At 45.3% G+C, this 25,300-nt stretch overlaps 1 protein-coding gene across 2 annotated transcripts; it reads right to left on the bottom strand.

Annotated features, from left to right (window-relative positions):
- Nucleotides 1-242: 242 nt before the first annotated feature.
- On the bottom strand, nt 243-24,874 carry TPCN2 (two pore segment channel 2). 2 transcript variants are annotated; one of them, XM_068148395.1, is made up of 25 exons: nt 24,733-24,874; nt 22,522-22,586; nt 21,685-21,761; nt 20,297-20,474; nt 19,005-19,121; nt 18,303-18,409; nt 17,278-17,350; nt 15,905-16,004; nt 15,535-15,600; nt 15,082-15,146; nt 13,084-13,181; nt 12,687-12,768; nt 12,337-12,423; nt 11,581-11,700; nt 11,252-11,311; nt 11,033-11,161; nt 10,362-10,411; nt 9,050-9,149; nt 8,352-8,423; nt 5,277-5,350; nt 4,891-4,981; nt 4,693-4,775; nt 3,545-3,626; nt 1,960-2,045; nt 243-701 (listed from the first exon to the last, which is right to left on the bottom strand). In XM_068148395.1, the coding sequence occupies exons 1-25, from the start codon at nt 24,836-24,838 to the stop codon at nt 623-625; spliced, it is 2,247 nt and encodes a 748-aa protein (XP_068004496.1). In that variant the 5' UTR covers nt 24,839-24,874; the 3' UTR covers nt 243-622. The 2 variants fall into 2 exon arrangements, with proteins under 2 accessions (XP_068004496.1, XP_068004497.1); XM_068148396.1 differs by having other exon boundaries at nt 18,303-18,364.
- Between the last annotated feature and the right edge of the window lie 426 nt (nt 24,875-25,300).

Raw genomic sequence — 25,300 nt, 5'->3', positions numbered from 1 at the left:
CCCTGTGTCAGCTGAAATTGGTTGTGTTCTGACATGATTAACTCCTGAAAATTTGGTTAAGATCTGCTGGTGTCACATTGCAATAAAAACAGTGCTTCAACTCTCACTACAAAAAAAAGATTAAAGACTTAGTTCTGGTCCTGCCTAATCCATTCATGAACTGCAGGGCACAGCCCTGGCTACACTCACCCACCAGAAAAGGCAGTTCCAGTTTTTTGTGCTGAAAACAGTAGCAGGCTTAGTGATTAGAAAGTTCATGTTTTAAAGTGCAGTCATTTTAAATACACTTTCCTGGCTTAAAAGGAAAAAAAACAAAAAGGGAAAAAACAGCACATTCTGCTATCAAGTTTATAAAAATAACAGCTTCAATATCCCTCTAAAATTGCAACTTAAAATCAAGTCCAAGTAGCAGGACTCAAATCTTTTTTTCCCCCCCCAAAAAAAAAAAAGATATGACCCCAAAATAAAAAACACACCACAAAATCTGCAGAGAATTGCCAAGCAAAACCTTGCACACTGTCCTGCTTTCTCCTAACAGCACCTCACAGAAAATCCATTCAGTTTCTTCCAGCTGACAACCTCAAGAAAACAGAGGTCTAAGTAACTCAGTCCTTCCCACCAGTCACCTACACAAGTGCAGGTGTGGGTGCTGCTGCAGTTTTTCCATCAGCTCCTCCTCTGTGGGTTCTTCCAGAACATCTCTACAAAGAAAAAAAGCCACAAGTTGTCAGGGACAGCAAAGGGAACTTCTCAGCATTTGTTTCTGCAGTGCAGATAGCGAGATGTAACTTGTGCTGGTTTCAAGAACAAAAGGAGGAATTAAAGTTACAATAAGTTGATGCTCCCTAAAGATGCATCTACTTGCAAGTGATCCATCCTTTACAGATGTGTCATGGAAACCAGCAGCTGTTTTCCCACAAGCAGCAGGGAAGCAATTTCCTGCACACAGTACAATCCAACTGAAGGTCAGTAGATTTGTTTTCCTGAAAAAGCTCCCAAATGAGAACATGCTCCCAGCGCTACTATTGAATATCCAACGTGCACCAGAAGTTCCACTTGTGCATGATCATCAAGTATCAACTCACCACCCACAACTTTATCATAAGCCAAGAACTTGCATCACTTTTCTCATCTTCCCTTTTCTTCCTCTCAGCACAGTCCTGTCCCCTCCTGCCCCCAACACCTCTTAACTCATCACGCTATGGGCAGAGGGCAGATAAAGGGGAGGCTACCAACTCGGCTTGTAGCAGGCTATGGGCAGAGAGCAGATAAAGGGGAGGCTACCAGCTCGGCTTATAGCAGGCTATGGGCAGAGAGCAGATAAAGGGGAGGCTACCAACTCGGCTTGTAGCAGGCTATGGGCAGAGGGCAGATAAAGGGGAGGCTACCAAGTCAGCTTATAGCAGGCTATGGGCAGAGGGCAGATAAAGGGGAGGCTACCAACTCGGCTTATAGCAGGCTATGGGCAGAGGGCACATAAAGGGGAGGCTACCAACTCGGCTTGTAGCAGGCTATGGGCAGAGGGCACATAAAGGGGAGGCTACCAAGTCAGCTTATAGCAGGCTACAGGCAGAGGGCAGATAAAGGGGAGGCTACTAAGTCGGCTTATAGCAGGCTATGGGCAGAGGGCAGATAAAAGGGAGGCTAACAACTCAGCTTATAGCAGGCTATGGGCAGAGGGCAGATAAAGGGAGGCTACTAAGTCAGCTTATAGCAGGCTATGGGCAGAGAGCAGATAAAGGGAGGCTACCAAGTCGGCTTGCAGCAGGCTATGGGCAGGGGGCAGATAAAGGGAGGCTACCAAGTCAGCTTATAGCTAACTAACTGGCCTAACTACAGCAAGTCCTGAATTTTTCCAAACTAACAGATAAACCAGGCTGCTTCAGAGGGAGGAAACAGAAGCCAAGCCTTTTCCCCTCCCAGCACACTAGGCTGATTGCCAAGCCCCCCTCAGCTCACCTGAACATCAGCTCAACTGTCCTCTGGTACTCGACATCCGAGAGAGATGCTCGATGGCAGCGACGGTCCCACTTGTGAATGAAGTTCTGAAGGGCACAGGAGAAAAGGAAAAAGGCTACTTCTGGTGACATCAGAAAAGAGGTTACATCAGGTCAACATGTTTGTGACTAAGGCTTGGGAGTGGGGTGAGGTTTGTTTTTAAGGCAGTGCATCAGAGCGGTGATTTCTCCAGGCATCAGCATATTTACTGCCTGCAGGTCACCACCTTGTTCAAACCTGCGGTTCAGGTATAAATGAACTTTCTCATCACACACTGAAAGAACAGCAGAGTAGAAGACAGACCTGCTGCTCTGAGGAAGGACTGCCTCCCCAAGATGACTGTGTGAACTACCCACAGGAGTTCACTTGCTTTATGTTTTCCCCCTCTTTAAAAACCATGCAATAAATAAACGTAGTCCAGGCATCACCACTTAAACTCTGCTTCTACTTCTGTCACATTCCATCATCCATTTTTAATTACTCTGACAAATCAATACCAGGGTGTAGAGAGACAGTTCAGGCAAAGGGAAAAAAGGGAGAAAAATAATGACAGCCTGCTACAGAATGCAGCATCTTGGCTCTTACAGCAAGCTTTGGCCAGACCCATGCAGAAGTCAGCACGCAGAAGACTTCATAGGATTGGCCTCCAGCTGCAATGGAAAGTATTTTCTGACACACTCATGGGTAAGACTGAAGCTCAGCATGAGACTTATATCTATGTTTCTGTCTAAAAGTTCACCATCCTGCCTACCAGTATCAGATTTCAGATCTCAATGAGGTCAACAACAAGAGCATCTCCAAAGGAAGTTTTCCTGTCCTGGTTTTTAAGATGGGGTGAAGTGCCCTCTACAGGTACTCAATTCCTTCCACTACTTAGAAGTCTGCAATGATTAAGCTGGAGCAGATGGCTATAATTAATGTTCCTTTCACCCTTAAAAATCCAAGCAGCATTTGGGTTTGCAGAGAAGTATGGATACATGAGACACCAGCAGGACTAAATATTCTTCAGGACATTGCTTAGCTACAGCTTCTTCAAAAAACTCCAGGAGATCATCTCTTCCAAATCACTAAATTGTTCCAGCCTCCTAGGGTGGTACTCACTAAGGGTAATAACTCAGATTGTGGTGTGAAGAAACACAGGACAACCAAATAAAACTAAAATGTTCATTTTCTGAGTGTTAACTTCATTTGCTGACAAATCCAACTGCAAAAAGCCTGCAGCCTGAATAACTAAGGCTGAAGTCAAATGTACCAGAGACAAGCAATTCTACAACACATAAAATAGTTCTCATGTTCGTAGAGGGAGCTACAGTGACAAATATACTCAGCAAATAAATGCAACCAGACTTGTTGACAAAGCTGCACACAAAATTGTCCAGGAAAAAGAGAATGCTTCCTCAAAATCTCCAGGGAAGGGTGCCAAAGAGAAAGATGAATTAAGCAGACACAAAGCAAACACACTGTTATCTGTTCTTTTTTATTTCACTTCACACAGAAATTAGAACTTGTCTACAGGATCTGATACCAAACAAATACATTTCCTTACCTCTAGAAGTAAAGCCACAAAGAGATTAACCCAGATGACAGAGGAGATCAACCACCAGGCTACAAAATAGATCTTTGCCCACCTGCAGAGCAGATTAACAGACAATAAGTACAGTAAGCAGTAAAAAAAACACATAAGCCTGAGAGTGACTAAAGAGAGCCACAAAACTGGGCTTTCCCTTGAATGCAATACTAGTACTTCATCTCAAAGTAGGGCTGGACCCAAAGAAAAGAAAATAAAAGTTCTTAGCCTTTCCTGAAGTTAGACTCACTCCTCCCACTGATCACACCTAAATGAACTCTGGGAGGACAGAAAATCAGCCTACCAGAAGTGTTACTGGACCTCAGCAAAAGTTCCAGTTAGGCTAGTACCTGCTGAGAGTAGTCAAAAGCAGAAGAGTGCAAAACACTTATCATGCCACCCCCTAAGTGCTCCCCCCCATCTCCAAGCATTTGCAGTTCAGAGATTTCAGTAGCTAGAGGTAGCTTCCATCCACTACAGAGCCCAATGAATTTCTCTTCCATGACTTGTCCAGCCTTCACCAGACCACACCAAGCATTAATGACACACCACAGCCTGCACCAGAGCATTCCACAGCTTAACCACCATCCTGGGTTAAGCAGCCAAGAGTCCCTGGGACAGCTCAACCCAGAGGCTATGCACTTCATTCAAAATTCCAATAAACACAAATGAAAGAGATGCCCCAGGATTTAAGCCTACAAAAAATTCTCCAGCCACAGGGAAAATGCAGAAGCAGCCCAAAATTAATTACAGTCATTCACTAAGATCTCATTCCTGTGAGACTGGCTCCACAGCAAGAGCCACCCACCCCATACATGTAGCAATGACTTAAGTCATTCCTTCTTTGTTGGAACAAGATAACTACCAAGCCAGTTTCCAATCCCTTGTACATGTGACAATAGATTTCAGGGCATCCACCAAGCACTAGGCCAACCATCAGGTTACATCAGTTAAAGAATGGCCATGAAGTATTAAGTTTGTGTCCTATATACCTTTTGAATCAAGCCCAGAAAGGCAAGCAGCAGCCCTCTCAGAGGATCACAGAGCCACAGATGGTAGGAACTATGCCTGTTTAGTTACCTCCCAAGCTAGATGTATATGGTTCAAGTATTACTCCTGCTACTTACGGGCTTGAGTATCTTGAAAATGCTTCCAGAAAGACTTGCCAGTTGTTCACCACCATCACATCCCAGAGAGTCACCACTGCTGCCTAAGAACGGGAGGAGAACGGGAGTTGAATGTCTGCATCACATGCTTAAGCTCCAGAAACTGAGGGGAAGGCAGAGGGCAAGAGGGACAGATTCCATCAAAGGAGTCAGACTCACAGCAAAGTCATCAAAATTGTTGGGCCAATATTCCAGCTGCTCATAGGTCCCACACTGCAGCGTGCCATTATCATATGTTGTATTGATAGCACTGGAAGGGGATGAAAGGCTAATGTGAGCCTAACTTTCTACACACTATGCCTTAAAACCAAGTATTTCATATGGGCAGAAAGCAAAGGACATTATCTAAGCTACAGCAGGGTGAAAACTCAACTTACAGACAAGCATTCCTGCAATTTTGACACAGAAGCAGCAAGAGATGAAAAAAAGCCTGGGTGATTTAACATGGCTCCAAGAACAGGAGGAAAAACCCCAACCACAACCAGCTCAGAGGTACCAACTTGCAGATGCTTTTGAAAAGCAGGCTGTGATGTTTAGAATGTTACCTGGTGTTTCCCAAGGGCACAACAGCACCTTTAAACAGCATGATGCCAGTTATGGCAAAGGCATAGAAAACCACCTGCAAAGAATATAAGGAAGGATTAGTTTGGAGTATTTCTCTCACTGAAGAGAGAGAGAGAGAGATAAAGCAATGCAGTTAACACGGAATTCATGGTAACACCACAGCTAAAGGAATTTCAGCAAGAGCAATGCCTGAAGCTATCAAACAGAAAATACTTCTCAGTGTCTCTATTACTTAACTGTTTGCTCTCAGTGTTTTAATGTTCTGCTTAATTTTCAGTTGTTAAAATGCACCAAATCAGTTTATGAACTGCTTCACTTCCATGCACCTCAGAATGCTGAGCAATGCTTTAGAACAGGGAGTGAGAGAAGAAACCCAGGAAACAGTACCTGGATTTAAAAGGAATCCATCTAAATATCTGGGGAGCTTTCTGCTAGAGTCAGAGAAAAACTTTTAGTAACCAACTGAAGGGACAAAACCATCTCAGGATTTTACACTACACCAGCAGCTCCTTTAGGGAAAAAAAAAAGTGCTACTAGTCTAAAGTTTTCAAAGCCATGAAGGATATTGGACCTTCTGGTTTTTACTGGCTAGAAATGCAGATTTCTTTTCAAAGAGACACCTTTCAGTCTTCAGCAGTTGCCTGGGGAGAAAGATTGCTCTAGAAATAACCCACAACTCGGAGTAAAGAGCCATTTGTCCTAGGATGACTTGAACAAGCCAAGTCTTCAGAAGAAGATGCCAGTAGTCCTAGTCCTGTATTTTGCAACAAAACAGACCCAAGAGGGATGTCTGAGAGGAGTGAAAGACAAACTGTCCTGGCCTATGGCTGGACTCGATGATTTTTGAGGTCTCTGCCAGCCTTGGTGATACTGTGACTTTGAACACTACTGGGACGAGCCGAAGCTGATGTTCCCCTGCCTACCAGGAGATGGGGTACCTGGCTTGGCAGAAAACTCCCATTTTTTCCTTTGAAAAAGATCTTTAAAGCACACACTGCCTGAGAACTTAGCTAATCTGTTACATTATTTTACCAGCATCTCTTCCAGGCTAACATTAGGAAAGATGTTCTGCATCAGCTGGTCACAGAGTCAGAGTCACCACACTAGAAGCTCATGACAGCTTCCATACAACCTCGAGTAAGAGCAAATGAAACTTGTGCAAGTGGCCACCACCATGGCAGATTTGCCTCACAACTGGTGCAAAACTTGAGTCCACACTCAAGGAGTTAAGGACAAGCAGCAGCAGGCACAGACCTCCTACTGAGCTTCATGTCTTACGTATCTGGGTAGGGACAACACATTGAAATACTAACACAACAACTAAAAACAACACCAAGCTTATTACTAGAGGGCTCCTACCATCTTTGTCTTTCAGGAATTAGAAAGAGCTTCTAGCAGAATGCTACAACAGCCCTGGTGCAGCCATGCCTGGGGCAACATAGCTTTGGGGTCCTGAATGACTTGCTCCCCATCATTGTTCTATCCCAGGGCTCTGATGTAGGGGGTCTGTCAGATTCAGCAGCAATATCAATCACTATCTTCTCCACCCATCCATAACACACCCTACCAGCCTCTGACAGAGATGAGAACCAAATGTGTGCCCCTTTAGCACAGTGTTTGTGCTTAACCAAGAACAAGCAAGGAGAACAAAGCTGCAGTCAGCCTTTAGATGCATTGCCCTGAGCAACGACTTGAGCCATGAAAAGGTCTTCCTAAATCTGTTCCTGGCATGCACAAGATTGGCATTCAGGCTCCTAGGATGCACCTTCACCTGCAAAGGCTAACTTCCAACTTCCTGCACTCCCAAAGTATTCCTCAAGAGTAGCTGCCAGTGGCAAGTGTGACATGTACAGCACAAAGCTGTCACCAACTTAGCTTTGCCTGACCCGGTACCTTCATTTCAAACTGCAGCAGAAACCTTTCCAGGCTGCAACTTAAGGTCCCTCCCCACAGATAAAAGCAGAGATGACTAACAACAAAACCAGATATTCTGGGCAGACTGCATGGTAAGTCTGTAGCTTAGCACAACTTTTCAGACAATACCCAGCACACAGCAAATCTCTGCTCTCTAACCCTTGCCTTAAATTAAGGTAGCCTAAAAACCATCTAAACACAACAGCAACCTATCCAGGCACTTCTTAGCTGACCCAGGAACACAATGAGTGCAAAGCCAGAAACTCAAGGGTTGAGAAATGGAAGATTCCTGTAACTGGTATCACTCACTCTGATCACCCTTTAATCACAGGTGTCAGAGCAGAGGCTCTCACAGACATACCTCAACCAGGACTGCAGAGGCTTGCAAAACTCATGTCCAAACATGCCATCTCAAGACCTTCTTAACTGAAAACAATTTTACACTTGTTTTGCTATTTAACTGAGCCTAAGCAAGCCAGGAGAAGGAAAAGCAGGCTATTTGAAACATTGCATGAATTTGTATTTGAAATTAGAGTACCCAGCCTGAGGCAAGCACTCTGAGGAAGTTTCAATCAATCTTTCAGAGGCACTCCTAAAGGAAACTGACAAATGAGAAACTGTCACTGTGTGCAACCCCTCAGGAAACAGAAGTTTGTTGGAGCTTTGCAAGACATGCCCTAGAGAAGAATGGGCTGAAGAAGGTTCCATGTCAATGTAAGGTTCCATGTCAATGTAAGACAGGCTGCCAGGCTCTGCTCAGTGATGTTCAATGATAGGATAAGGGGAAACATGGGCAAGCTGGAGCAGAGAAGGTTCCATAGGAACATAAGAAGAAACATTTTCCCTGGGAGGGTGCCAGAGCCCTGGAGCAGGCTGCCCAGAGAATCTGTGGAGTCTCCTCTTCTGGACACATTCAAAGCCTGCCTGGATGCATCCCTGTGTGACCTGCCCTGGGTGATCCTGCTCTGGCAGGAGGGTTGGATTTGACAGTCCTTCAAGGTCCCTTTCAACCCCTACCATTCTGTGATCCTGTGAAGGTGAAGTGTTCCAGCTGATGATGTCTGTCAAAGAACCTTGTTTACATACCCCTATTATTCCATTCACTACAAGAAAGGAAAAGACAACCTTGCATCACGACTTACCACAAGGATCCCTGCAAAGGCTCTCAAGTTTTTGACCAAATCCAGCAGTGTAGTAACAACCAAAGCCATGAACTAAAAACAAAGCAGAATTGTATATGCATGACATTCACCCCACTTGCAAAGCATATCAGATTTTCCTAGAAGGCCAAAGAAATACCAGCCAGGCAAGTCAGCTGCATCTAAATGCAGAACATCTCTGAGACAGTGACATTTCCACAGGGTGCTTAAAAAGAATGATCAGTGCTGTAGTCCTCTGCATAAACACACATCATGCTAAGTTTTACATACACACAGGCACTGTGGCTGAAAGGGCTATGGTCAGTAAGATTATAACAGGGGGAAGTGAGTCATCTTATAAAGATTGCTACACTACACAAATGTTTCTGGATGCATTTGCCCACTTCAGAACATCAGCATCAACAGAACTTCCCTGCCACCTCTGAGAACTTCAAGAAGGACCCCAGGGAACTGCTTCAAAGTTCAGCACAGAGCCACAAAGCTGCTGAAGGCAGTGGAACACCTCCCTGTGAGGACAGGCTGAGGGAGCTGGGGGCTCTTCAGCTTGGAGCAGAGGAGCCTGAGGGGTGCCCTCATTCTTGGTGATCAAGATGTGCAGGGCAGTGTCAGGAGGATGGAGCAAGCCAGGCTCTGCTCAGGAGCAAAGGGTGCAAGCTGAAGCAGAAGAGCTGAATAATTACCTTCATATTAGGGATAATCCTCAGGAACCTGAACACGATTAACATGTTCACCAGGCGCACCATATCCCATAGGGACAGCAAGCCCATCAGCTCAGGTCTCCTAGGCAAAAGAACAGACCAAATCAGTGAACCAGCCCATGACAGAGAGACACAGGTGACTGCACTGAGCTGCAGGTAACTGTAGATTCCCCTCAACTTTTGGTCAAAAGCCAAGGCAAGTTGAAAAAGAAGAAAAAGAAGCAACAAAAGGAGATTTATTTCCTCCTGAAACCACTCTTTATAACTTGTGACTGACCAGAACACTGCATGGGAATCCTCAATACAAGAAAGGAACAAACTGCAGCAAAGGGCCAGTAAGTCAGTCAGGGGCTGGGCTGATGAACCTGCTCTACAACATAGAAGCTGGAGGAACTGGGCTTGTTCAGCCTGGAGAGCATTGCTTTAGGAGGATCTACCAAAAGCCTTTGGTGATGTGGTCCTCAAGAAGTCAGAAGCAAGGTTGTTCAGTAGTCATGCTTTTCAGAGAATCATAGAATAGAATCACCAAGGCTGGAAAAGACCTCAGAGATCATCAAGTCCAACCTAGGAGTGACAGCAGTACAAGCAGCGTTTAAGCCAGGTGGTCTGCCAGGTCTCTTCACAGATACCAGTGTGAATTACAGATAACTTCTGGATGGCAGCATGACAAATATCCTGGACAATATGGGCAAACCACTGTCTTAAGTGTGAGCTTGGATAAAATACCCAAGTATCAGCCTGGGTCATGAATCACTCCTGAAAGTAAGATTCACCAGATCTTCCAAGTCCTTTGCTTTCCTCTTGGTTTGGTGGCAGTTTTCATTTTTAAGAGAGAAAACAGTTACTTTTGCTTTCAATAACAACAGAAAGAAGAGCTCAGGATGGTTGCCCAAGAACTGGAAGAACTTCAGTATATTAAAATACAACTGTTTGCTACTCCAATATACAGAAACACTTTAAGTCCATGGCAACTTTCCTAGTCAGTTTCACAGAACAAAAAACCTCAAGCTTCAGTCCCCACAGAGGGTTGAAGGGGCTTCACCAGCTGGTTAGGAACTGCCCTAAGTTTATGGACAATCTGATCCTGCAAAAGGATGGTAGCTGGTTGTGCATGGTGTACCAAATTCCCATTCCTGTGACTACAAGGAGGAGAAACTCTACTAGGTTGGTAAATCATGGACTGGGCTGTCAATGACAGTGCAATGACATCAGCATGCATGAACATGTGTGTGTGTGTTTCCCCACCCACCCCAGGCACTGAGCAAAGGGCAACAAGTAGTCAGAGATCACCTACCAACCAGGATGAGGAAATCCATACACAGCAAAAGTTGCAATCTCCAAAACCTCCAGTTAGGGAAGGGGGAAGAAAAAAAAAAGTCAAAACCTTATTTTTTGAAACTCAGAATTACAAAGTCAGTCAATTTCTCAACAGGAAACATTTTCAAGAGCTTAAAGACACTAATTTGACTCACTTTAAAGCTCTGAAATGGTGGTGACTAGGTAAACCCCAAATCCAGCATCATCCAATGGTGACACATAAAGGAGGTGAGTTACATTAACTGTGAGCAAGCCTCCATCAGCCTGAGGGGTTCCAGGCTTCTACTAAATAATGAGAATAATCTTCCACCTTTGCTTTTTTTCTGTCAGTATAGAAAGGAAATGATTCTCAGCTAAGTAACTGAATTCCTCAGGCAATTACTCCAAGAGATGAATGCTTCCAAATGACATTAAAAAGGTTGCTTAAGAAAGCTCAGCCTTCATCAATTTAAAAACAACAAAGCTCTCTGCAGAAAGGGAACCTCCAAGAGAATCAACACTTTCAAGCCCCTGAAAACCACCACACTGCCCTGTTGCTGTTTAACTCAGCACACTGGTGCTCAGTAAAAAGCAATTCCAGCAGCTGTTGCAGTTCCTAATCATCCCAGTCAAGAAACCCAGGAATACAGGAGGCAACAAAAAGCTTACCAGCAAAATTACAGTCAGGAGTCCATCGAATATGTTGCTTGGATATGACAAGTATCTTTTCAGGCCCATTGCTAAGATTTTCAGCAACATTTCCAGCAGATAGTACAGGATGAAGAAGCAATTGATAGCCTTCACACACCCCCCAGATAAAAGTAATAGTTAGAATTATTGACACCTCAGGGAACAGCAATAACTACAGGAGGAACTGTGGCATCTTACCCCTAGGAAGAAGTCATCTCTTTCAGACGGCTTCTTATCTGCATCTATCACCAAAACAACCTTCAACAATGAGAAAGATCTTATGACTCCACTGCTTCACTGCTGCATAAAGCAGAATTTTAAGCATGTGAGCAAACAGAGTCATTAATGCTTTGCACAGGCTTTGTCAAGCATTTAACTGCAGGTATTTTCTCCTAAGACTCTGAACGACTAAAGCATGCCAAACACGGACACCCACTACACAAAGTGCTTACCAGAACCCAGACTGAGGAACAAAAGCAGAACTGTGGTTTGTGGCAAGAACACAAACAGAAAACCCTTTTACTTACACAGATAGAAATGATGTTTGCAAGGGCTACAACATTCCCCAAGTAGCCAAAGTAGGGATGGCCAAAGGCAAACTGCATTTTCTGCATAAAATGGGACTGGTACCCTGGGCTGGGAGGATGCTGAAAGGAACACAAAGCATAAATGCTTCAATAATAATGCAAGAAAAATACACCCAGTCTCAGAGTTGGGGAAACAAACGTTTCCAAAGCAAAACATCAAGGCTGTATGTTAATTTTCACATTGCAGTAGGAAGGGATCTTCAAACACCAGGTATTAGCAACATGAGAGCACTCCTGGTTAGCAAATGAGTTGATAATTATGACATGATTTATCATCACAATAAAGGAGGAGATAATCTAACCTCTCCAACACTTCAAGTTGGAAGAGACCTTAAAGATCATCTAGCTCCAAACCCCCATCATGGGCAGGGACACCTCCCACTAGCCCAGTTTGCTCAGGGCCTCATCCAGCCTGGCCTTGAACACCTCCAGGGAAGGGGCAGCCACAACCTCCTCGGGCAACCTGTTCCACTGCCTCCCCATCCTCTCTGCACTTTTCAGGAAGCCTGTGCTGTAAGTCCAGCCCCTAGTCCTTGTTTACTTGTAATGAATCTTCCTGTTACACAAAATCTACACAGAGAGCACTCATATATGTTGCCTGGCAAAGGCACTTCAACATGCTGACAGAAGCATGCTAGCACTTCTTTTTGCATGAGACCACTTGTAACCGTTTATCAAATGTTGTCAGATACCTACCTGCTTAATGGCATCTTTGTCTAGTTCTTCAAAGAGCTTCTGAAACTGGGTAGCTGACAGCTGGTCACAGGAGCACATTTCCAGTGACTTCACAAGGAAAAGAAACACTCAGATCAATACCTGCAATAGGTGCATCTTCAGAGAGTGCCAACACCCTCAGACTATCTTAGAAATGTAGGAACAGAGACGCAATGCAACCTGCAGCAAGGCCTTAGACTGAGCTTGAATATCCCTTTCCTTTAACACAAAGCTGCCACATGACTGTGGGAGCTGTCTTGCCTTTTCCATTTTTTCATCCTTGGATCACATGCTGCTGCTGATGTTCACCAGCATAAAGACTAAGCTCTTACCCTCATGATGGCTTGTTTGCAGCGAGAATCCATCTCAGCTTTCTGCAGCACTTGTTGTAAGGCTCCAGCGCTGACATACGACCTAGTTAAAACAAAACAGGATGGGCCCAGAAAGAGATAACCTGTCCTAATGGCAAAAAGAGCTGTTCCAATAGCCTTGCTTGTTTTGAGTAGATGAAAATTGGAAGTGGAAACATAATAGAAACAGACCCCCATCAGAGTCTCAAACTGTGCTATGATGATCCAATTAAAGAAGATAACAACATAGCAGGAGCAAAGACCTGCCGTTTTTTTCCCCCCAAGAGGGACCCTCAGCAAATATACTGAACAAAACAAGATGGCTAAAATTCTGCTCTTTTCTCTTAGATAGTCAATGGTTTCCACATTCATCACTTACTGTTGTGCATTAGCAGGAGTCTCTTTCAGGGAAGACAGCACCTCAAATGCAGCCCGGATTCCCAGCCGCCTCCTGAAGAGGGAGGACTGAACCGATTTCTGGACAGTAAACACACCACAGGAGAGACAATCTACTTACACCTCTCTACAGGAAAAAAAAAAATATCTAACTAGATGGGATAAAATCAGACCTGCAAATGATTTGCCCAGTCCTTATTGCAAGCCTCAGGAAGGGACATAGCTGTTCAACTCAAAGTATTGTTTTCCCACTGCAGAGTCTGTCGTTAGCCACTAGATCTGGTTGTCCGCATAGTGGGCTCAGCTCTGACACTCCAGACAGACACTCCATGGTTTAAAAGGGACTCTTGAGCTGAAATCAGTGAAGCCCACTCCTACCAGAAGAGTAGGGCTACCCAGCTCCTCATGCAGCACTACATTGTACTGTCAGAAAATATACGGATGCCCTGGCACACATCCCAGAGCTGTGATTACAGATCAGAACAGGAGACTTCCCCAGGCCTCACTCCCCTCAAGAACTTCGTGTACAAGAAGGAAGGAAGCAAGCAAACAAGTCTCTGGAGTGCAAGTAAACATCCAGGCAATGGTTTATTTGAAATCCTGGATTGCACAGGCACATGCCTGCTCGAGACAATGGCAACAGCCAAGCTCAAGTGCTCACAGAAAGCCATACTCCTGTGCAAAGCAAAGAGTTAGACAGCTTGCCCAGCTCCAGTCTGCTGGCAAAAAGAGAGCCAGAGCCACAGGTTTGGGTTTTTTAACCTCTTTCAAACTCAGCTACCTTATTAAGAGTCACACTATGGCACAATCTCACATGGAAAAAGACAAAAACTGAGAAAGAAGGGAAGAAATAGAGCAAGAGGACACACTACTAAAATTCCTTTGCACATACAAGGTCTGAACACCACTCACCCTCAAGAGCATGGAGCCATTCCTTCTGTGTAATATTGCCCAAGGTTACTATCCAACAAACTTCACCTTCTCTCTGGAGCTCACCTGAACAGCTGCTATTTCACATCACCACCTCAAGCCCTCTGAAGGGCTGGGTGAACTACAAGTATGAAAGTAAGGGGAAGGAACTCTAAGGCTATACATAAGGGTGAAGGAAGGAACTGTAAGATCAGCTATAAATAAGGGGGAAATTTTATGCAAAGTCAAAGTTACCAAGTTTCCCCTGCCACTAAACCTGAAGGAAGCTATAGCAGGAGAGAAGCCCAGTTAGAACACACGCAAGCAGGAACTGCTCGCTGTTCATATCAAGCTAGAGAGGCCATCAACTGTAGTGGCACAAGGAGGAACAAGCTTAACTTCCAGCCCAGAGGTTTCACAGTCAGACTCCAGTGCTTTTGTGCAGCACTAGCATCTCTCAGCTTCACCAAAAACAGCTGAGCTGTGAAGTTTTACAAAGATGAAAGTAAAGCACACATTTGGAAATGAAACTGTTGAAGGACTAAGTCAAGATTGAAATTTCACCACTGAAGTTACAAGCTCAAAAGAAAAACCTTAAACAGTTTCAAGACAGCACTTCAGCAAGACCCAGATTGGTTCTGACAGCTCCTGATTTGACTGATGATAGCCCAGTTACAGACTCAGCTGTGTACCGTCAGTGTGACAGCCATGAACATTTAGTCTAGCAGTGTGTTACTTCTGCTAATTTACTGTGTGCCAAGTGTTAAGTAGCTGTAGTGCACCTTGAATGTTTTGTATCACTGCTGGCAATAAATCCAGTTCCACAGATCTCCAGCTACTACACCCATGCAACTCCTTCCTTCCACTAGCTCCTTCCTAGCCAGTTACTCCTTTTTGGAATGGCAATACAAAGCCACAGACTGAACCTTTGGGATGAAGTACATCTTGTTGGAAGTAACTGAGATGATCTTTCACTTACTTGCCCTCTGCTTTCTAAAATACTCTTGCCTCAGCTCACTACAAATCCTCCCAGATTGTTCAGCAGAACAGAAATGAAGAATGCTTTACTCACCAGAAGGTATCCTCGAAACTGGTTGTAGATGATGGCTGTAAGCAAGTTCATCAGAAACAAGTTGCCTGTTGGAGAAAAGCAGGCAGTAAGGATGATTAAAATACATCTCTGTTTCTCAGAGAAATTTCAATGCATGTCATAAATCAGATGCACAGTTTTAAGGGGATTATTTCTCTTGTGTTTGACTTCCAAAATGTGTCTGAGTATGTTCTACTGCATCCATCCCCCTGTGATCTGTTACTGACAAAACAAACCCCAAACCACCCAAACCCCATAAATTACCCTCTATGAAAATTATCCTACAAAACACCACACAGTAACTGGGAGGGGAAAAAAAAAAAGGGAAAACTTCATGGTTAAACTTTCCTAGAATAAGAAGCCACTCTGTAGCTGGTATGCACAAGAGTCAAAGCCGAAGTGCATTTCAACGACTGAAGAAGAGAGGTAACTCACCTAACACAGTGAAGAGTATGAAGAAGATGGAATATGCTCGATTCTTAGAATATGCAGGAATCATCACTGCACCAGATTGAACAAAAAAAAAAAGCAAACAAGAATTTACTGCTCAGGATGAACAAGGGAGACCTCTATTGATTTGTGATAGCTGGTTAAAGCCCTGACAAAGCTCCACTTGAGCACTGCGTATATAATGACACCAAAGGCAAGAATCAAGTTACTACAGGCATGACAAATCTCTACCTGACCTTCCTCTGGCTGTACCAAGAACCACCAGCTGAAAGAATGGCTACAGTACTCTGGAGACAACCCTAGTCTATTATTCTTTGAAAGGACAGACAGAAGTTAGCTGTGAAGGACTGCTCACCATCAGGATTGTTGGCTGTAGTTAGCAGGACCAGCAGCGACGTCAGGGAGTCCGGCAAATTCCGGAAATACTTCATCCACTCCTTATCCTGCTGGCCATCCTAGTCACAGAGATGCTCATTGTTAGAGAGCCACTCAAGAACCACTGCAGAATCACAGAACTGTTTGCTTGGAAAAGACCTCTAAGATCATTAGGTGCAACCATCAGCCTAAGACCACCACAGCCACTAAACCATGTCCCAAAGTGCCATGGCCACACGTTTTCTGACCACCTCCAGGGATGGCGACTCCACCACCAACCTGGGCAGCCTGTTCCAGTGTCTGACCACTCTTCCAGCAAAGAAGTTCTTCCTAATCTCAAATCTAAACCTCTCCTGGCACAATTTCCTCCTGATACTAGGCAAAAGGGTCTGACTCCCACCTCACTCAAACCTCCTTTCAGAGAGCTGTGGAGAGCAATGAGGTCTCCTCTCAGCCTCCTCTTCTCCAAGCTAAACCACCCCACTCCCCTCAGCTGCTCCTCACCAGCCCTGTTCTCCAGAGCCTTCACCAAGAGCACTGGAACACAAAGTGGTTTTCACCACAGAATTCCAAATTTGCTTTTCAGAAGCAGGAAGATTAAAAACAGAGGCACAAGCAAGGAGCTCAGAAATGAAACAGAGTACTGCAGGCAAAAACCTACCAAGGCATGGCCAGGGATACCAGGAGTGAAAGATAAGAGACACAGAAGAAACTAAATTTAGCAAAAAACTAGATAAGGAAAGGTAGGGGGAGAAGAGGGGGGGAAGAAGAGAGTGTGCAAACCAAGAAAGGGACAACATTAGGGTTCTTGGGCACAGAACAGCACAGAAGGTTTCAACAAAAGCAGAGAAAGTAACTCAAAGGCTCAACTGGAGAACTGCATATAGAAGCTTCTTGTATAAACAGCCACTTCATGTCTCCCCTGTGATTATGGCATCAATACCAGTAACATGCAGGACCATGAACAAAGCTGACAAGCACATTTCAGGACAGAACCATCCAATGCTGCTCTGAGCAGCAAAGTTGGGTTAATAACCTATGGCACAGCTTACAGCAAGAGTGAAAGACCTCAGCTGTGGAGCAGGAAGCAAATTCTTCACTAAAGGATGAAAAGATTCTCACACTGTTCTGAGGGGCCTTCCAATGCACACTTGCAGAAACAACACACATTAAATCTCCCTAAATGGACTTTAAACTCATCCCAGTAAGTCTGGCAAAGTAACATGACCTTTCCAGGGGAAACAAGTTTCACCAGTTTGATCCTAGAACCAGACATGCAGCAGCTATGTGAGCACAGGGGGGGGGGACAGGAAACAAAGCAGGATTTATGGAAGCATAAACACAACTGGTTACCTTTGTTCGAGCAAACAGCAGCATGGCAAACATGGTAAAGAGAGATAGATGAACAGCTAGCAGTAGAACAACACTGTTGGAAAGAAAACATATTACATGCATTGATACCAACCTTGTCTTGTTCTTACCATCTTCAGCTAAAGGCACAAGGATGCCTTATAAAGAAAACCAGGGGGATTTTTAAGAAGCTCTATGGAGTTAACAGAACATCAATCAGTATAAGAACCACACTTGCTCAGAACTCCTCAGCATGAGCATAGACAGAGGCCAGAAAGATCCTACCATTTGTTTTTCTGAAGTTGGATCTAGATGATCCTTGTGGTCCCTTCCAACCCTGACTGATACTATGATACTAAGTTAGGGCCATGTTTATAGCCTCTGATGTAAACACATCATCCTAGCTTGCATACCCCTTTGATTCTCCTGGGACTTGTTGGTTAAGAAGTAACCAGCAAAGATAGTGAGCTCTGTAAGCTGTAGATCACAGGAAGAGATCTCTTTCAAAGTGGCATCATGCTGCCTGGTTACCAGTGGGGTTTCCAGTTGTACATTTCTCATGACAGCAAAATTTAACATGCATATGGCTAAAACCATTTAAAAAGTGAAAGCACTGAAGATGTAATGAAGAGGCATCTTCCTGTGTGGCACTCATGAGTGGAAGACAAATATATGTGTCTACCCATACCTCTGAGAGGCTACCTTGGAGAAGCACAGCACAGAGCTTTGCCCAGGTGATGCCTCAGTTCCTCCCTTACAGAATGGCTGTATATAAGACATGCAGGATAAAAAAACCCCACTCAACTAGCATCAAAAGCCTTCACTGTCACATAGAGTCACACCACATGTGCTCTAGAGTAATTTTATAGGTTAAAGGAAGCAAAAAATCAACACCACACTCTCTCCATCACTACCTGGTCTCACCAACCGCCCCACTAGACCATCAAGAAGCTCAGATGTCACACTGCAGAATACTGCCAGTAACTACATGCTTGCTGTGCAAGGAGGTTTTTCAGCCCATCTCCTACCTTGCCATTTCTGGCAGTGTGCTGTTGATACTTTTCAAAGTTTTCTTCATCATAGAAGAATTCTGAAGGAGAAAAAAAGGACGAAGAATTCTTCTTATTCTCACAGTCTGTGGGGGAAAAAAACCAACACAACAAAACCAAAACAATGGATGAGATACTGAGTTCTCACAGGAGTAAGACCACAAAGACTTTTAATGCAAGTTTGTCGAAACCCACTGACACACATCCACAAAAATCAACAATGCAACATTCAAAGGCTGTGCTCAGAAGCTGAATCTGTCCCACTGAAATCACAGTGCAGGCAAAGGAGATTTTATACACATGGATGTCTTGCTAAAAGACTTAGGCTGGAAGAGACCTTAGAGATCATCTAATCCAACCTCCCTGCCATGGGCAGGGACACCTCTCAACTAGACCAGGCTACTCAAGGCCCCACTGTGCCAATTTCAAGGAGAAATTGTTTTCAAAGCACACTTCAACAGCCTCATCAGGCCACTAATGGTAAAGAACCTAACTTTACTGCTGGGGAGACCTAACAAGCAGGCCAAGAGACAGCATTTTCAGAACTGAACCATCTCATCCTCCTCCCTTAATTCTCCAATATACCACACAGGCCATGCTGACTACCCCTTTGCGGGGTCTTCTCCTCTGCCACTCTCCACAACGAAGTTGCTGACTGTTTCTGCACAAAGCAGTTCTTACCTCCATGCAGAAAAAACTCAGTGATACAATCCAATCAGTCAGGGAAACAATTAATGTCAAGATATAAGCCATTAGCCATTTATTTTTCCAGAATTCTTCCCATCCAATTAAGTAACTCTGGGGAGAGGAAAAGACAAAGAACCAAATTATTTTCAGAACAAGTTTCAGCAAAGTCAATACCAGTTGTTTTCCAAGTATCTGTAGTTTTAATGAGTGCTCACAGAGCTCCCTAAAATCCAAACAAAACTATACTGAACTTTGCTACAAGAGCTAAACAAAGGTCAGTGAGAGGTGCACATAGAATCCTTTACAGACAAGAAAAATGTCAATTCCTCAGCAGAAAAAGAGGTTTTTCCAGATGCAAATATCCACAGGAAAGCTCAGTTTATGACTGTTTTTCTTTTGTTCTGTTTAAATGAACTGGGATATATTTGATTATGACACACCCCATATTTTTATAGCCAAACATCATTGTAGTCTTAGCAAAATGTATTTCACTTATTCCACACAAACAGGAGGCATCTACATTCCTTAGGTTACAAAAACAAGGCAATATGGTTTTTAATCCAGAAAATCTGCACTTTCTAATTTCTCCTGTTTAAGAGAAGCTGTCAGATAGCAAAGCAGCCTCAAGCATGCAAATCCAAGATCTGGATAACAGTACAGAGACCTTCAAGAGAGGTTCTCCTCCCACTCTACTCTGGTGAGGCCCCATCTGGAACACTGCATCCAGTTCTGGGCTCCCCACTTCAAGGGGGACAGGGATGTACTTGAGAGAGTCCAATGGAGGGCTATGAGGATGATGAAGGGAATGGAGAACTGCCCTGTGAGGAGAGGCTGAGAGACCTGGGGCAGGTTAGTCTGGAGAAAAGAAGACTGGGAGGGGATTTAATGAATGTTTATAAATATCTGAGGGCTGGGGGTCAGGAAGGAGGGGACAGGCTCTGCTCAGTTGCACCCAGGGACAGGACAAGGGGCAATGGATAGAAACTACAGCACAGGAGGTTCCACCTCAGTGTGAGGAGGAACTTCTGCACTGTGAGGGCCACAGAGCCCTGGAACAGGCTGCCCAGAGAAATTGTGGAGTCTCCTTCTCTGGAGACTTTCAAGACCCATCTGGATGCATTCCTGTGTGACCTGCACTAGATTCTATGGTCCTGCCCTGGCAGGAGGTTTGGACTCAATGATCTCTGGAGGTGCCTTCCAACCCCTAACATCCTATGAGCCTGTGACACTTCCCAAAAGATACAATGGAGACAAGGCACACTGGCTATCCCTGCCCAGCAGCTCACCTTCACAGATACATCAACCACGAAGACCAGTAAGCAAAGCAGCTCGACGCTCTCTGTCAGGCCACAGGGAGGATCCCAGGCGGGGAGGCGGTAGCGGACATCTGAGGTGACTGTAAGCGAAGAAGGCTTCTCGATGAAAGCCAAAGCCAGGATCACAGTAATGGTTAAACTCAAAATCCTGTTTGGATAGACATGAAATCAAAAGTACAAACCCAAAAATGCAAGGGCATCCTAGGGTGGATTAGAAGGGCTGCGTTCAGTAGGTCCCCAGAGAGGTTATCCTGCCCCTCTACTCTGCCCTGGTGAAGCCACATCTGGAATATTGCGTCCAGTTCTGGGCCCCTCAGCTCAAGAAGCACCTCAGAGAACTGCCTGAAAGAGCCCAGTGCAAAGCCAGAGAGATGCTGAAGGCAGTGAAGCATCTCCCTGTGAGAAAAGGCTGAGGGAGCTAAGGCTGTTCAGCTTGGAGCAGAGGAGCCTGAGGGGTGCCCTCATTACTGGTGATAAAGATGTGCAGGGTAGCGTTGGGAGGATGGAGCCAGACTCTGCTCAGGGATGTCCAATGACAGAGCAAGAGGCAACAGGGGCAAGCTGGAGGAGAGGAGGTGCCATGGGAACAGAAGGGAAAACTTTTACACTGTGAGGGTGCCAGAACCCTGAAGCAGGCTGCCCACAGAGGTCGTGGAGTCTCCTTCTCTGGAGACATTCAAAAGCCACCTGGATGTGTTCCTGTGTGACCTACTCGAGGTCTGGCAGGGAAGTTGGACTCAATCTTTTGAGGTCCCTTCCAACCCCTAACATTCTGTTTAAAAACCTTAAACCCATAAACCAAATCAAAACAACAACAAAATACTTGCAGTAAAGCAATTGTCTTAGAAGCAAATCAAGCTTTGTAAGATCATACTGAACACAAACAGGTTAGACCACAACACAGCACTCAGCCTGCCGCTGTCTGCATTAGAATGAAGTAACTGATAACCAAGCAGGCTTAGGTGGTGTCCTTGTGAAACTAACAGCAGCAAGCAATCCTGCTACTATTCAGTAGTACTCCTACTATTCTCCTGTTTATTACAAAGAGACACTTGGAAAACTCCAACACACAGTGCTGTAAACCATGCCAACAGTCCATTCATGCAACAGTGCTACAGCTGTTCCAAAAAGACATCTGCAGGATCACACTTTCATGTCAGTTATTGCTCTCCACCTCAATTATCTTCTCATGCTCCACATGTCCACATTCACAGGGTCCACTTGCTTCCTACAGTAAGTTCTTACAAGGATAAAAGCAGTTGTCTAGTTATTTAACAAAAAAAGAAACATGTTGATTAAGTTTTTAATCAAGAGCTACTCCTTCACAAAAGAAGCAAGAAAGGATATCAAGGTCTTACCACTGGCAAGTTCTTGAATAGTACCAGCGGTAAAGCCCCAGCGACCTGCAGTCCACGCGGTGATTGATCGATCGATACTGCAGGCAGAAAGCAGAAGGGATCATTCAAACACGACATTTGGCCTGTCTCAAAGACTAAGATCAAGTTATTAAAATAAACCCAACCCCAATTAGCATAGCTCAAGCCTTGAGACGCTTCCAGTCTCACAAGATAACCAATTATGGCACAAATTATTCATTATTAAGGTAGCAGCCCCCAGCATCCACAGCTGCAGTCTCCAGTCGTGTGATGGGAAAGATTTTAATTAAGTTTGCTTAATCTAAAGGCCACACAGTTGCTCAGATAATCAAATAGTATCCAGTAAGCTGCAGTAAAGGCCAGTAAAGGAGAAGCAAAGAGAGAATGAAGACTTCCAAAGGCACTAAGTTCAGCTCAAGCAAAAGAGTTCTAGCTTCTCCCTTGAAGCTACTCTTAAACTCTATCAGCTTTTAAGCCAGGCAAGTAGTCAGATTTAGAGGCAAATTGCAGGGTTTGCTCAGAGAGTTTCTCTCAGCAGCCAGACTCAAAAAAAACCCCAAACCAACAAAAACCATCCCACAAACCACCATCTCCTAACAACCTTTAAGAGAAGACACTATCTGCGTCATTATGTGGAAAAAACATGTTTCCCCTCAGCAGAAACTGACTGAAACTTGCACACCACAGGAATCTGGAATTCTACTTCTGCTGTGTAAATCAAGACAATGATTGATATGGAGGTTGCCTGGACACACAAACATTTCAAAGCCTAGCAGACATGGGAAGAAGCAGAGTCACTAACAAACAAGTCATATTTACCTGTATTGCATCTTCAATAAATACTATGGCTTGGTTTATATAAAGGTCATTATCAGTTCCAGTACCTGTGAAGTTCAAAAGAAATAAGAATCACTTGCTGTATTTTGGACAAAGCCCTACAGCTTGCTTATTAGTTAACAGAAGCTCCACAGCTGTGGTCCTCATGACAAAGGTACACAGACAAAAATAGAGAGACAACCCCTGCCGCATTTGCTCCATCAGCAGCACTGTGCACTAAGTACCATAAATAACCATCATCCCAAACACATCTTCCTGTATTTTCTGAAGAGGTTGTCTCTTACACTTAGCTTAAGTAGCTAGACTACCATAGCAGTTCAATAGTTATCACAAGAGCAGGATATTCATACAGAGACAAGTCCTAATTAACACACATTGTAAAGGAGACTCAATCAAATTATTCTTTGGGAAAGTGTGCAGTCAAGTGATGCTGGGAAAGAAAATCAGACAGACATTTTTACTGCTCTTTTATTAAAGTGCTGAGATTTAGGTTGATCTCTTTCTCTCCAAAACCAACAGAAATCTCCAGTCAGATAAGGCCAAACCTAAGTTTTTTTCATTAATTCACCCTGAAAGCTATTATTGCCATATTAAACAGATCAGAGGGCAGGACACAGAAAGGGGTGAAAGTGCAGAAAAGGAAATGAAATAGCACCCAGTTGTTACTAAGTGCAACATTTCAAACCCCATTCCTGAGAAGCCCACATAAAGATACAAACATAAGGAACACAGAGCATTCAAGAATCATAGAATCATTTAGGCTGGAAAAAAACCCTGTAAGATCATCAAGGCAAATCATTCACCTAGAGACTTAGGACCTTTGAATAACTGACCAGGCAATTAAGCTAACAAGAAGCAAAGGCAGTTAGGGCTAAAACAAGGAACTAAATAAATAAATAAGGGGAAAGGGGGGGGAAAGGGAGGGAAAGCCAAGGGGGCTAGAGACAGAAAAAACACATTGCTAGAGTAACTTTCCCACAGAGGGTAAGTGGTTGAAGGAGCACTTCATACTGTCTCCTCCCAAGAGACGGCAATCACAGCACGGGATACAACGAGACAGAGACAGAGACAGTCCCAGTGCTGGCACAGCCTTCTCCAGACACCAAAGCAACGCCAGGAACAGCACTGATCTGAGTCCCAGACCGTTTTGTGGGCCACATGATTCAGCAGCATCAACTTTCTACAAAGACCGCAAACAGTTTTTAAATGTCAGCGTTCACCCGAGCAGAAGCAACCACACAGTTCTGCGCTGATTCTGGTAGGAGGCACCGTGCAAGAAAGGCTGAGCATAAACAGGAGACAAGCTACAGTCATGCAACGAAGATCTTATCTTTTGCAAGACATGACAAGCCAGTTAGATAAAAAAATCGTTGTTTAAAAGAACAGCATTAGTTAAAAGGATAGCAAGGACAGCTTTGGGTCCTTGGAGCACACAGCAAGTCTAGGGCTGGTCCCAGCGGTTTTTGAAGGGCAGAACCGAAGCAACTGTTCTTAATGTAAAACTAAGCCAAGGAAATTACCACGAAACGTTTAAAGACACAAACACGAATTCTCCATGCATGCTACTGAAGACATCCAATTTATCCTGCAACTCTTAGTCACGTCAAGTGACACTTAGTCACTAGCGATGATTTAAGAAGTGCTTCGTTTGGGGCTGCAGGGTCGCTCCCAGACCTCGATGCACTTTTGACACCGAAAAAATACCCAGGCAATTAAGTGATGCGAGACCCTGAAAACAGAGAACCTGAGGTCTGCGAAGGAGCCTTTCCTGGAGGAACTGCCAAGTCAGACCTCTAGTTTTCACTGCCTTAGAGAAATAACTGGTCAGCATCTTTAAAATTAATTAACTAAAACAATCAAGTGCCAGGCTGCCGCAGCTCCAGCCTTTGCGCCCGAGGTCACTGATAGCGGCTCGGCACGTTCAATCAGCCAGGGTGGCCGCAGCCGGTCCCTCGGAGCCGCCCCGGGGGAGCTGCCGGGAGCAGCCGCCGCCGAAACGCCGGCGGGACGCCCGGCAGAGCCCGCCGAGTCGGCCCCTCGGTAAGCCGGAGGATTTCCTCCTCCGGTGCCCAGCTCCCACCCCCCTGCTCCCGGGAGAGGGCAAGCCTCTTGCCGCGGCTCCCCCTGCGCCTCCCGCTAAGCCCGCGGCGCCGGGCCCAGGGGACGCCGCCACTACCGCCCTACGGCGCTCACCGTCCTCAGCGACGGAACGGGCACCGGCCCGCCAGAGCCTCCGGCCCGCTCGCCAGCTCCGCGGGGGCAGCAGCGGCTCCGCCTCAGCGCCGGCTCCCACCTCCATGGGCACCGAGCACCGCGCTCCCTGCGCGCTGCCGCCGGGATGGGATGGGACGGGACGGGAGCGGAGGCGGGGCGGGAGAGCTGCGCCCGCCCGGAGCGACACCGCCCGCTGCACGTGACCGGCTGAGGGGGAGGGCGGGAGCGGGCGGGAGCGAAGCTCCTCCCGCCGCCGCTGCCCCGGGCCTGGCGCTCCTTCCGCCGCCGCTCCCCCGGCGGGAGGCTGCTGCGGGCGCTGAGCTGTGCCCTGGCAGACTTGTGCCAGAGCTCGTGGGGCGGGGGCTGCGATCGGCCCCAGTGTTCGGCACTGCTGAGGCCGCACCTCTAACACTGGCTTCGGTTGCGGTCACCTGTCATCGCTAGTAAAACGTGGCACCAGCCGCACGTTATTTTCCACTCTCAAGTCCACTCTTGAAAACAGCTGAGCTAGAGGCATCAGCTAGAAACCAATACAGTGAACATTTCA

The sequence above is a fragment of the Melanerpes formicivorus genome, unplaced genomic scaffold, assembly GCF_026170545.1.
Source record: "Melanerpes formicivorus ecotype bairdi unplaced genomic scaffold, bMelFor1.0.p_v2 SCAF_16, whole genome shotgun sequence".
Classification (NCBI taxonomy): Eukaryota; Metazoa; Chordata; class Aves; order Piciformes; family Picidae; genus Melanerpes; species Melanerpes formicivorus.
Note: the sequence above shows the minus strand (reverse complement) of the source record. Positions and strands in the feature narration are given on the sequence as shown.

Excerpts from the sequence above, each read along its gene's own strand:
- TPCN2 (XM_068148395.1), bottom strand. The coding sequence starts at position 24,838 with ATGGAGGTGGGAGCCGGCGCTGAGGCGGAGCCGCTGCTGCCCCCGCGG. Across the intron at positions 22,587-24,732 it reads CCGTTCCGTCGCTGAGGACG|GTACTGGAACTGATAATGAC; the intron begins GTGAGCGCCGTA and ends TGAACTTCACAG. Across the intron at positions 2,046-3,544 it reads TTGTGGCTTTACTTCTAGAG|AACTTCATTCACAAGTGGGA; the intron begins GTAAGGAAATGT and ends TGTGCCCTTCAG.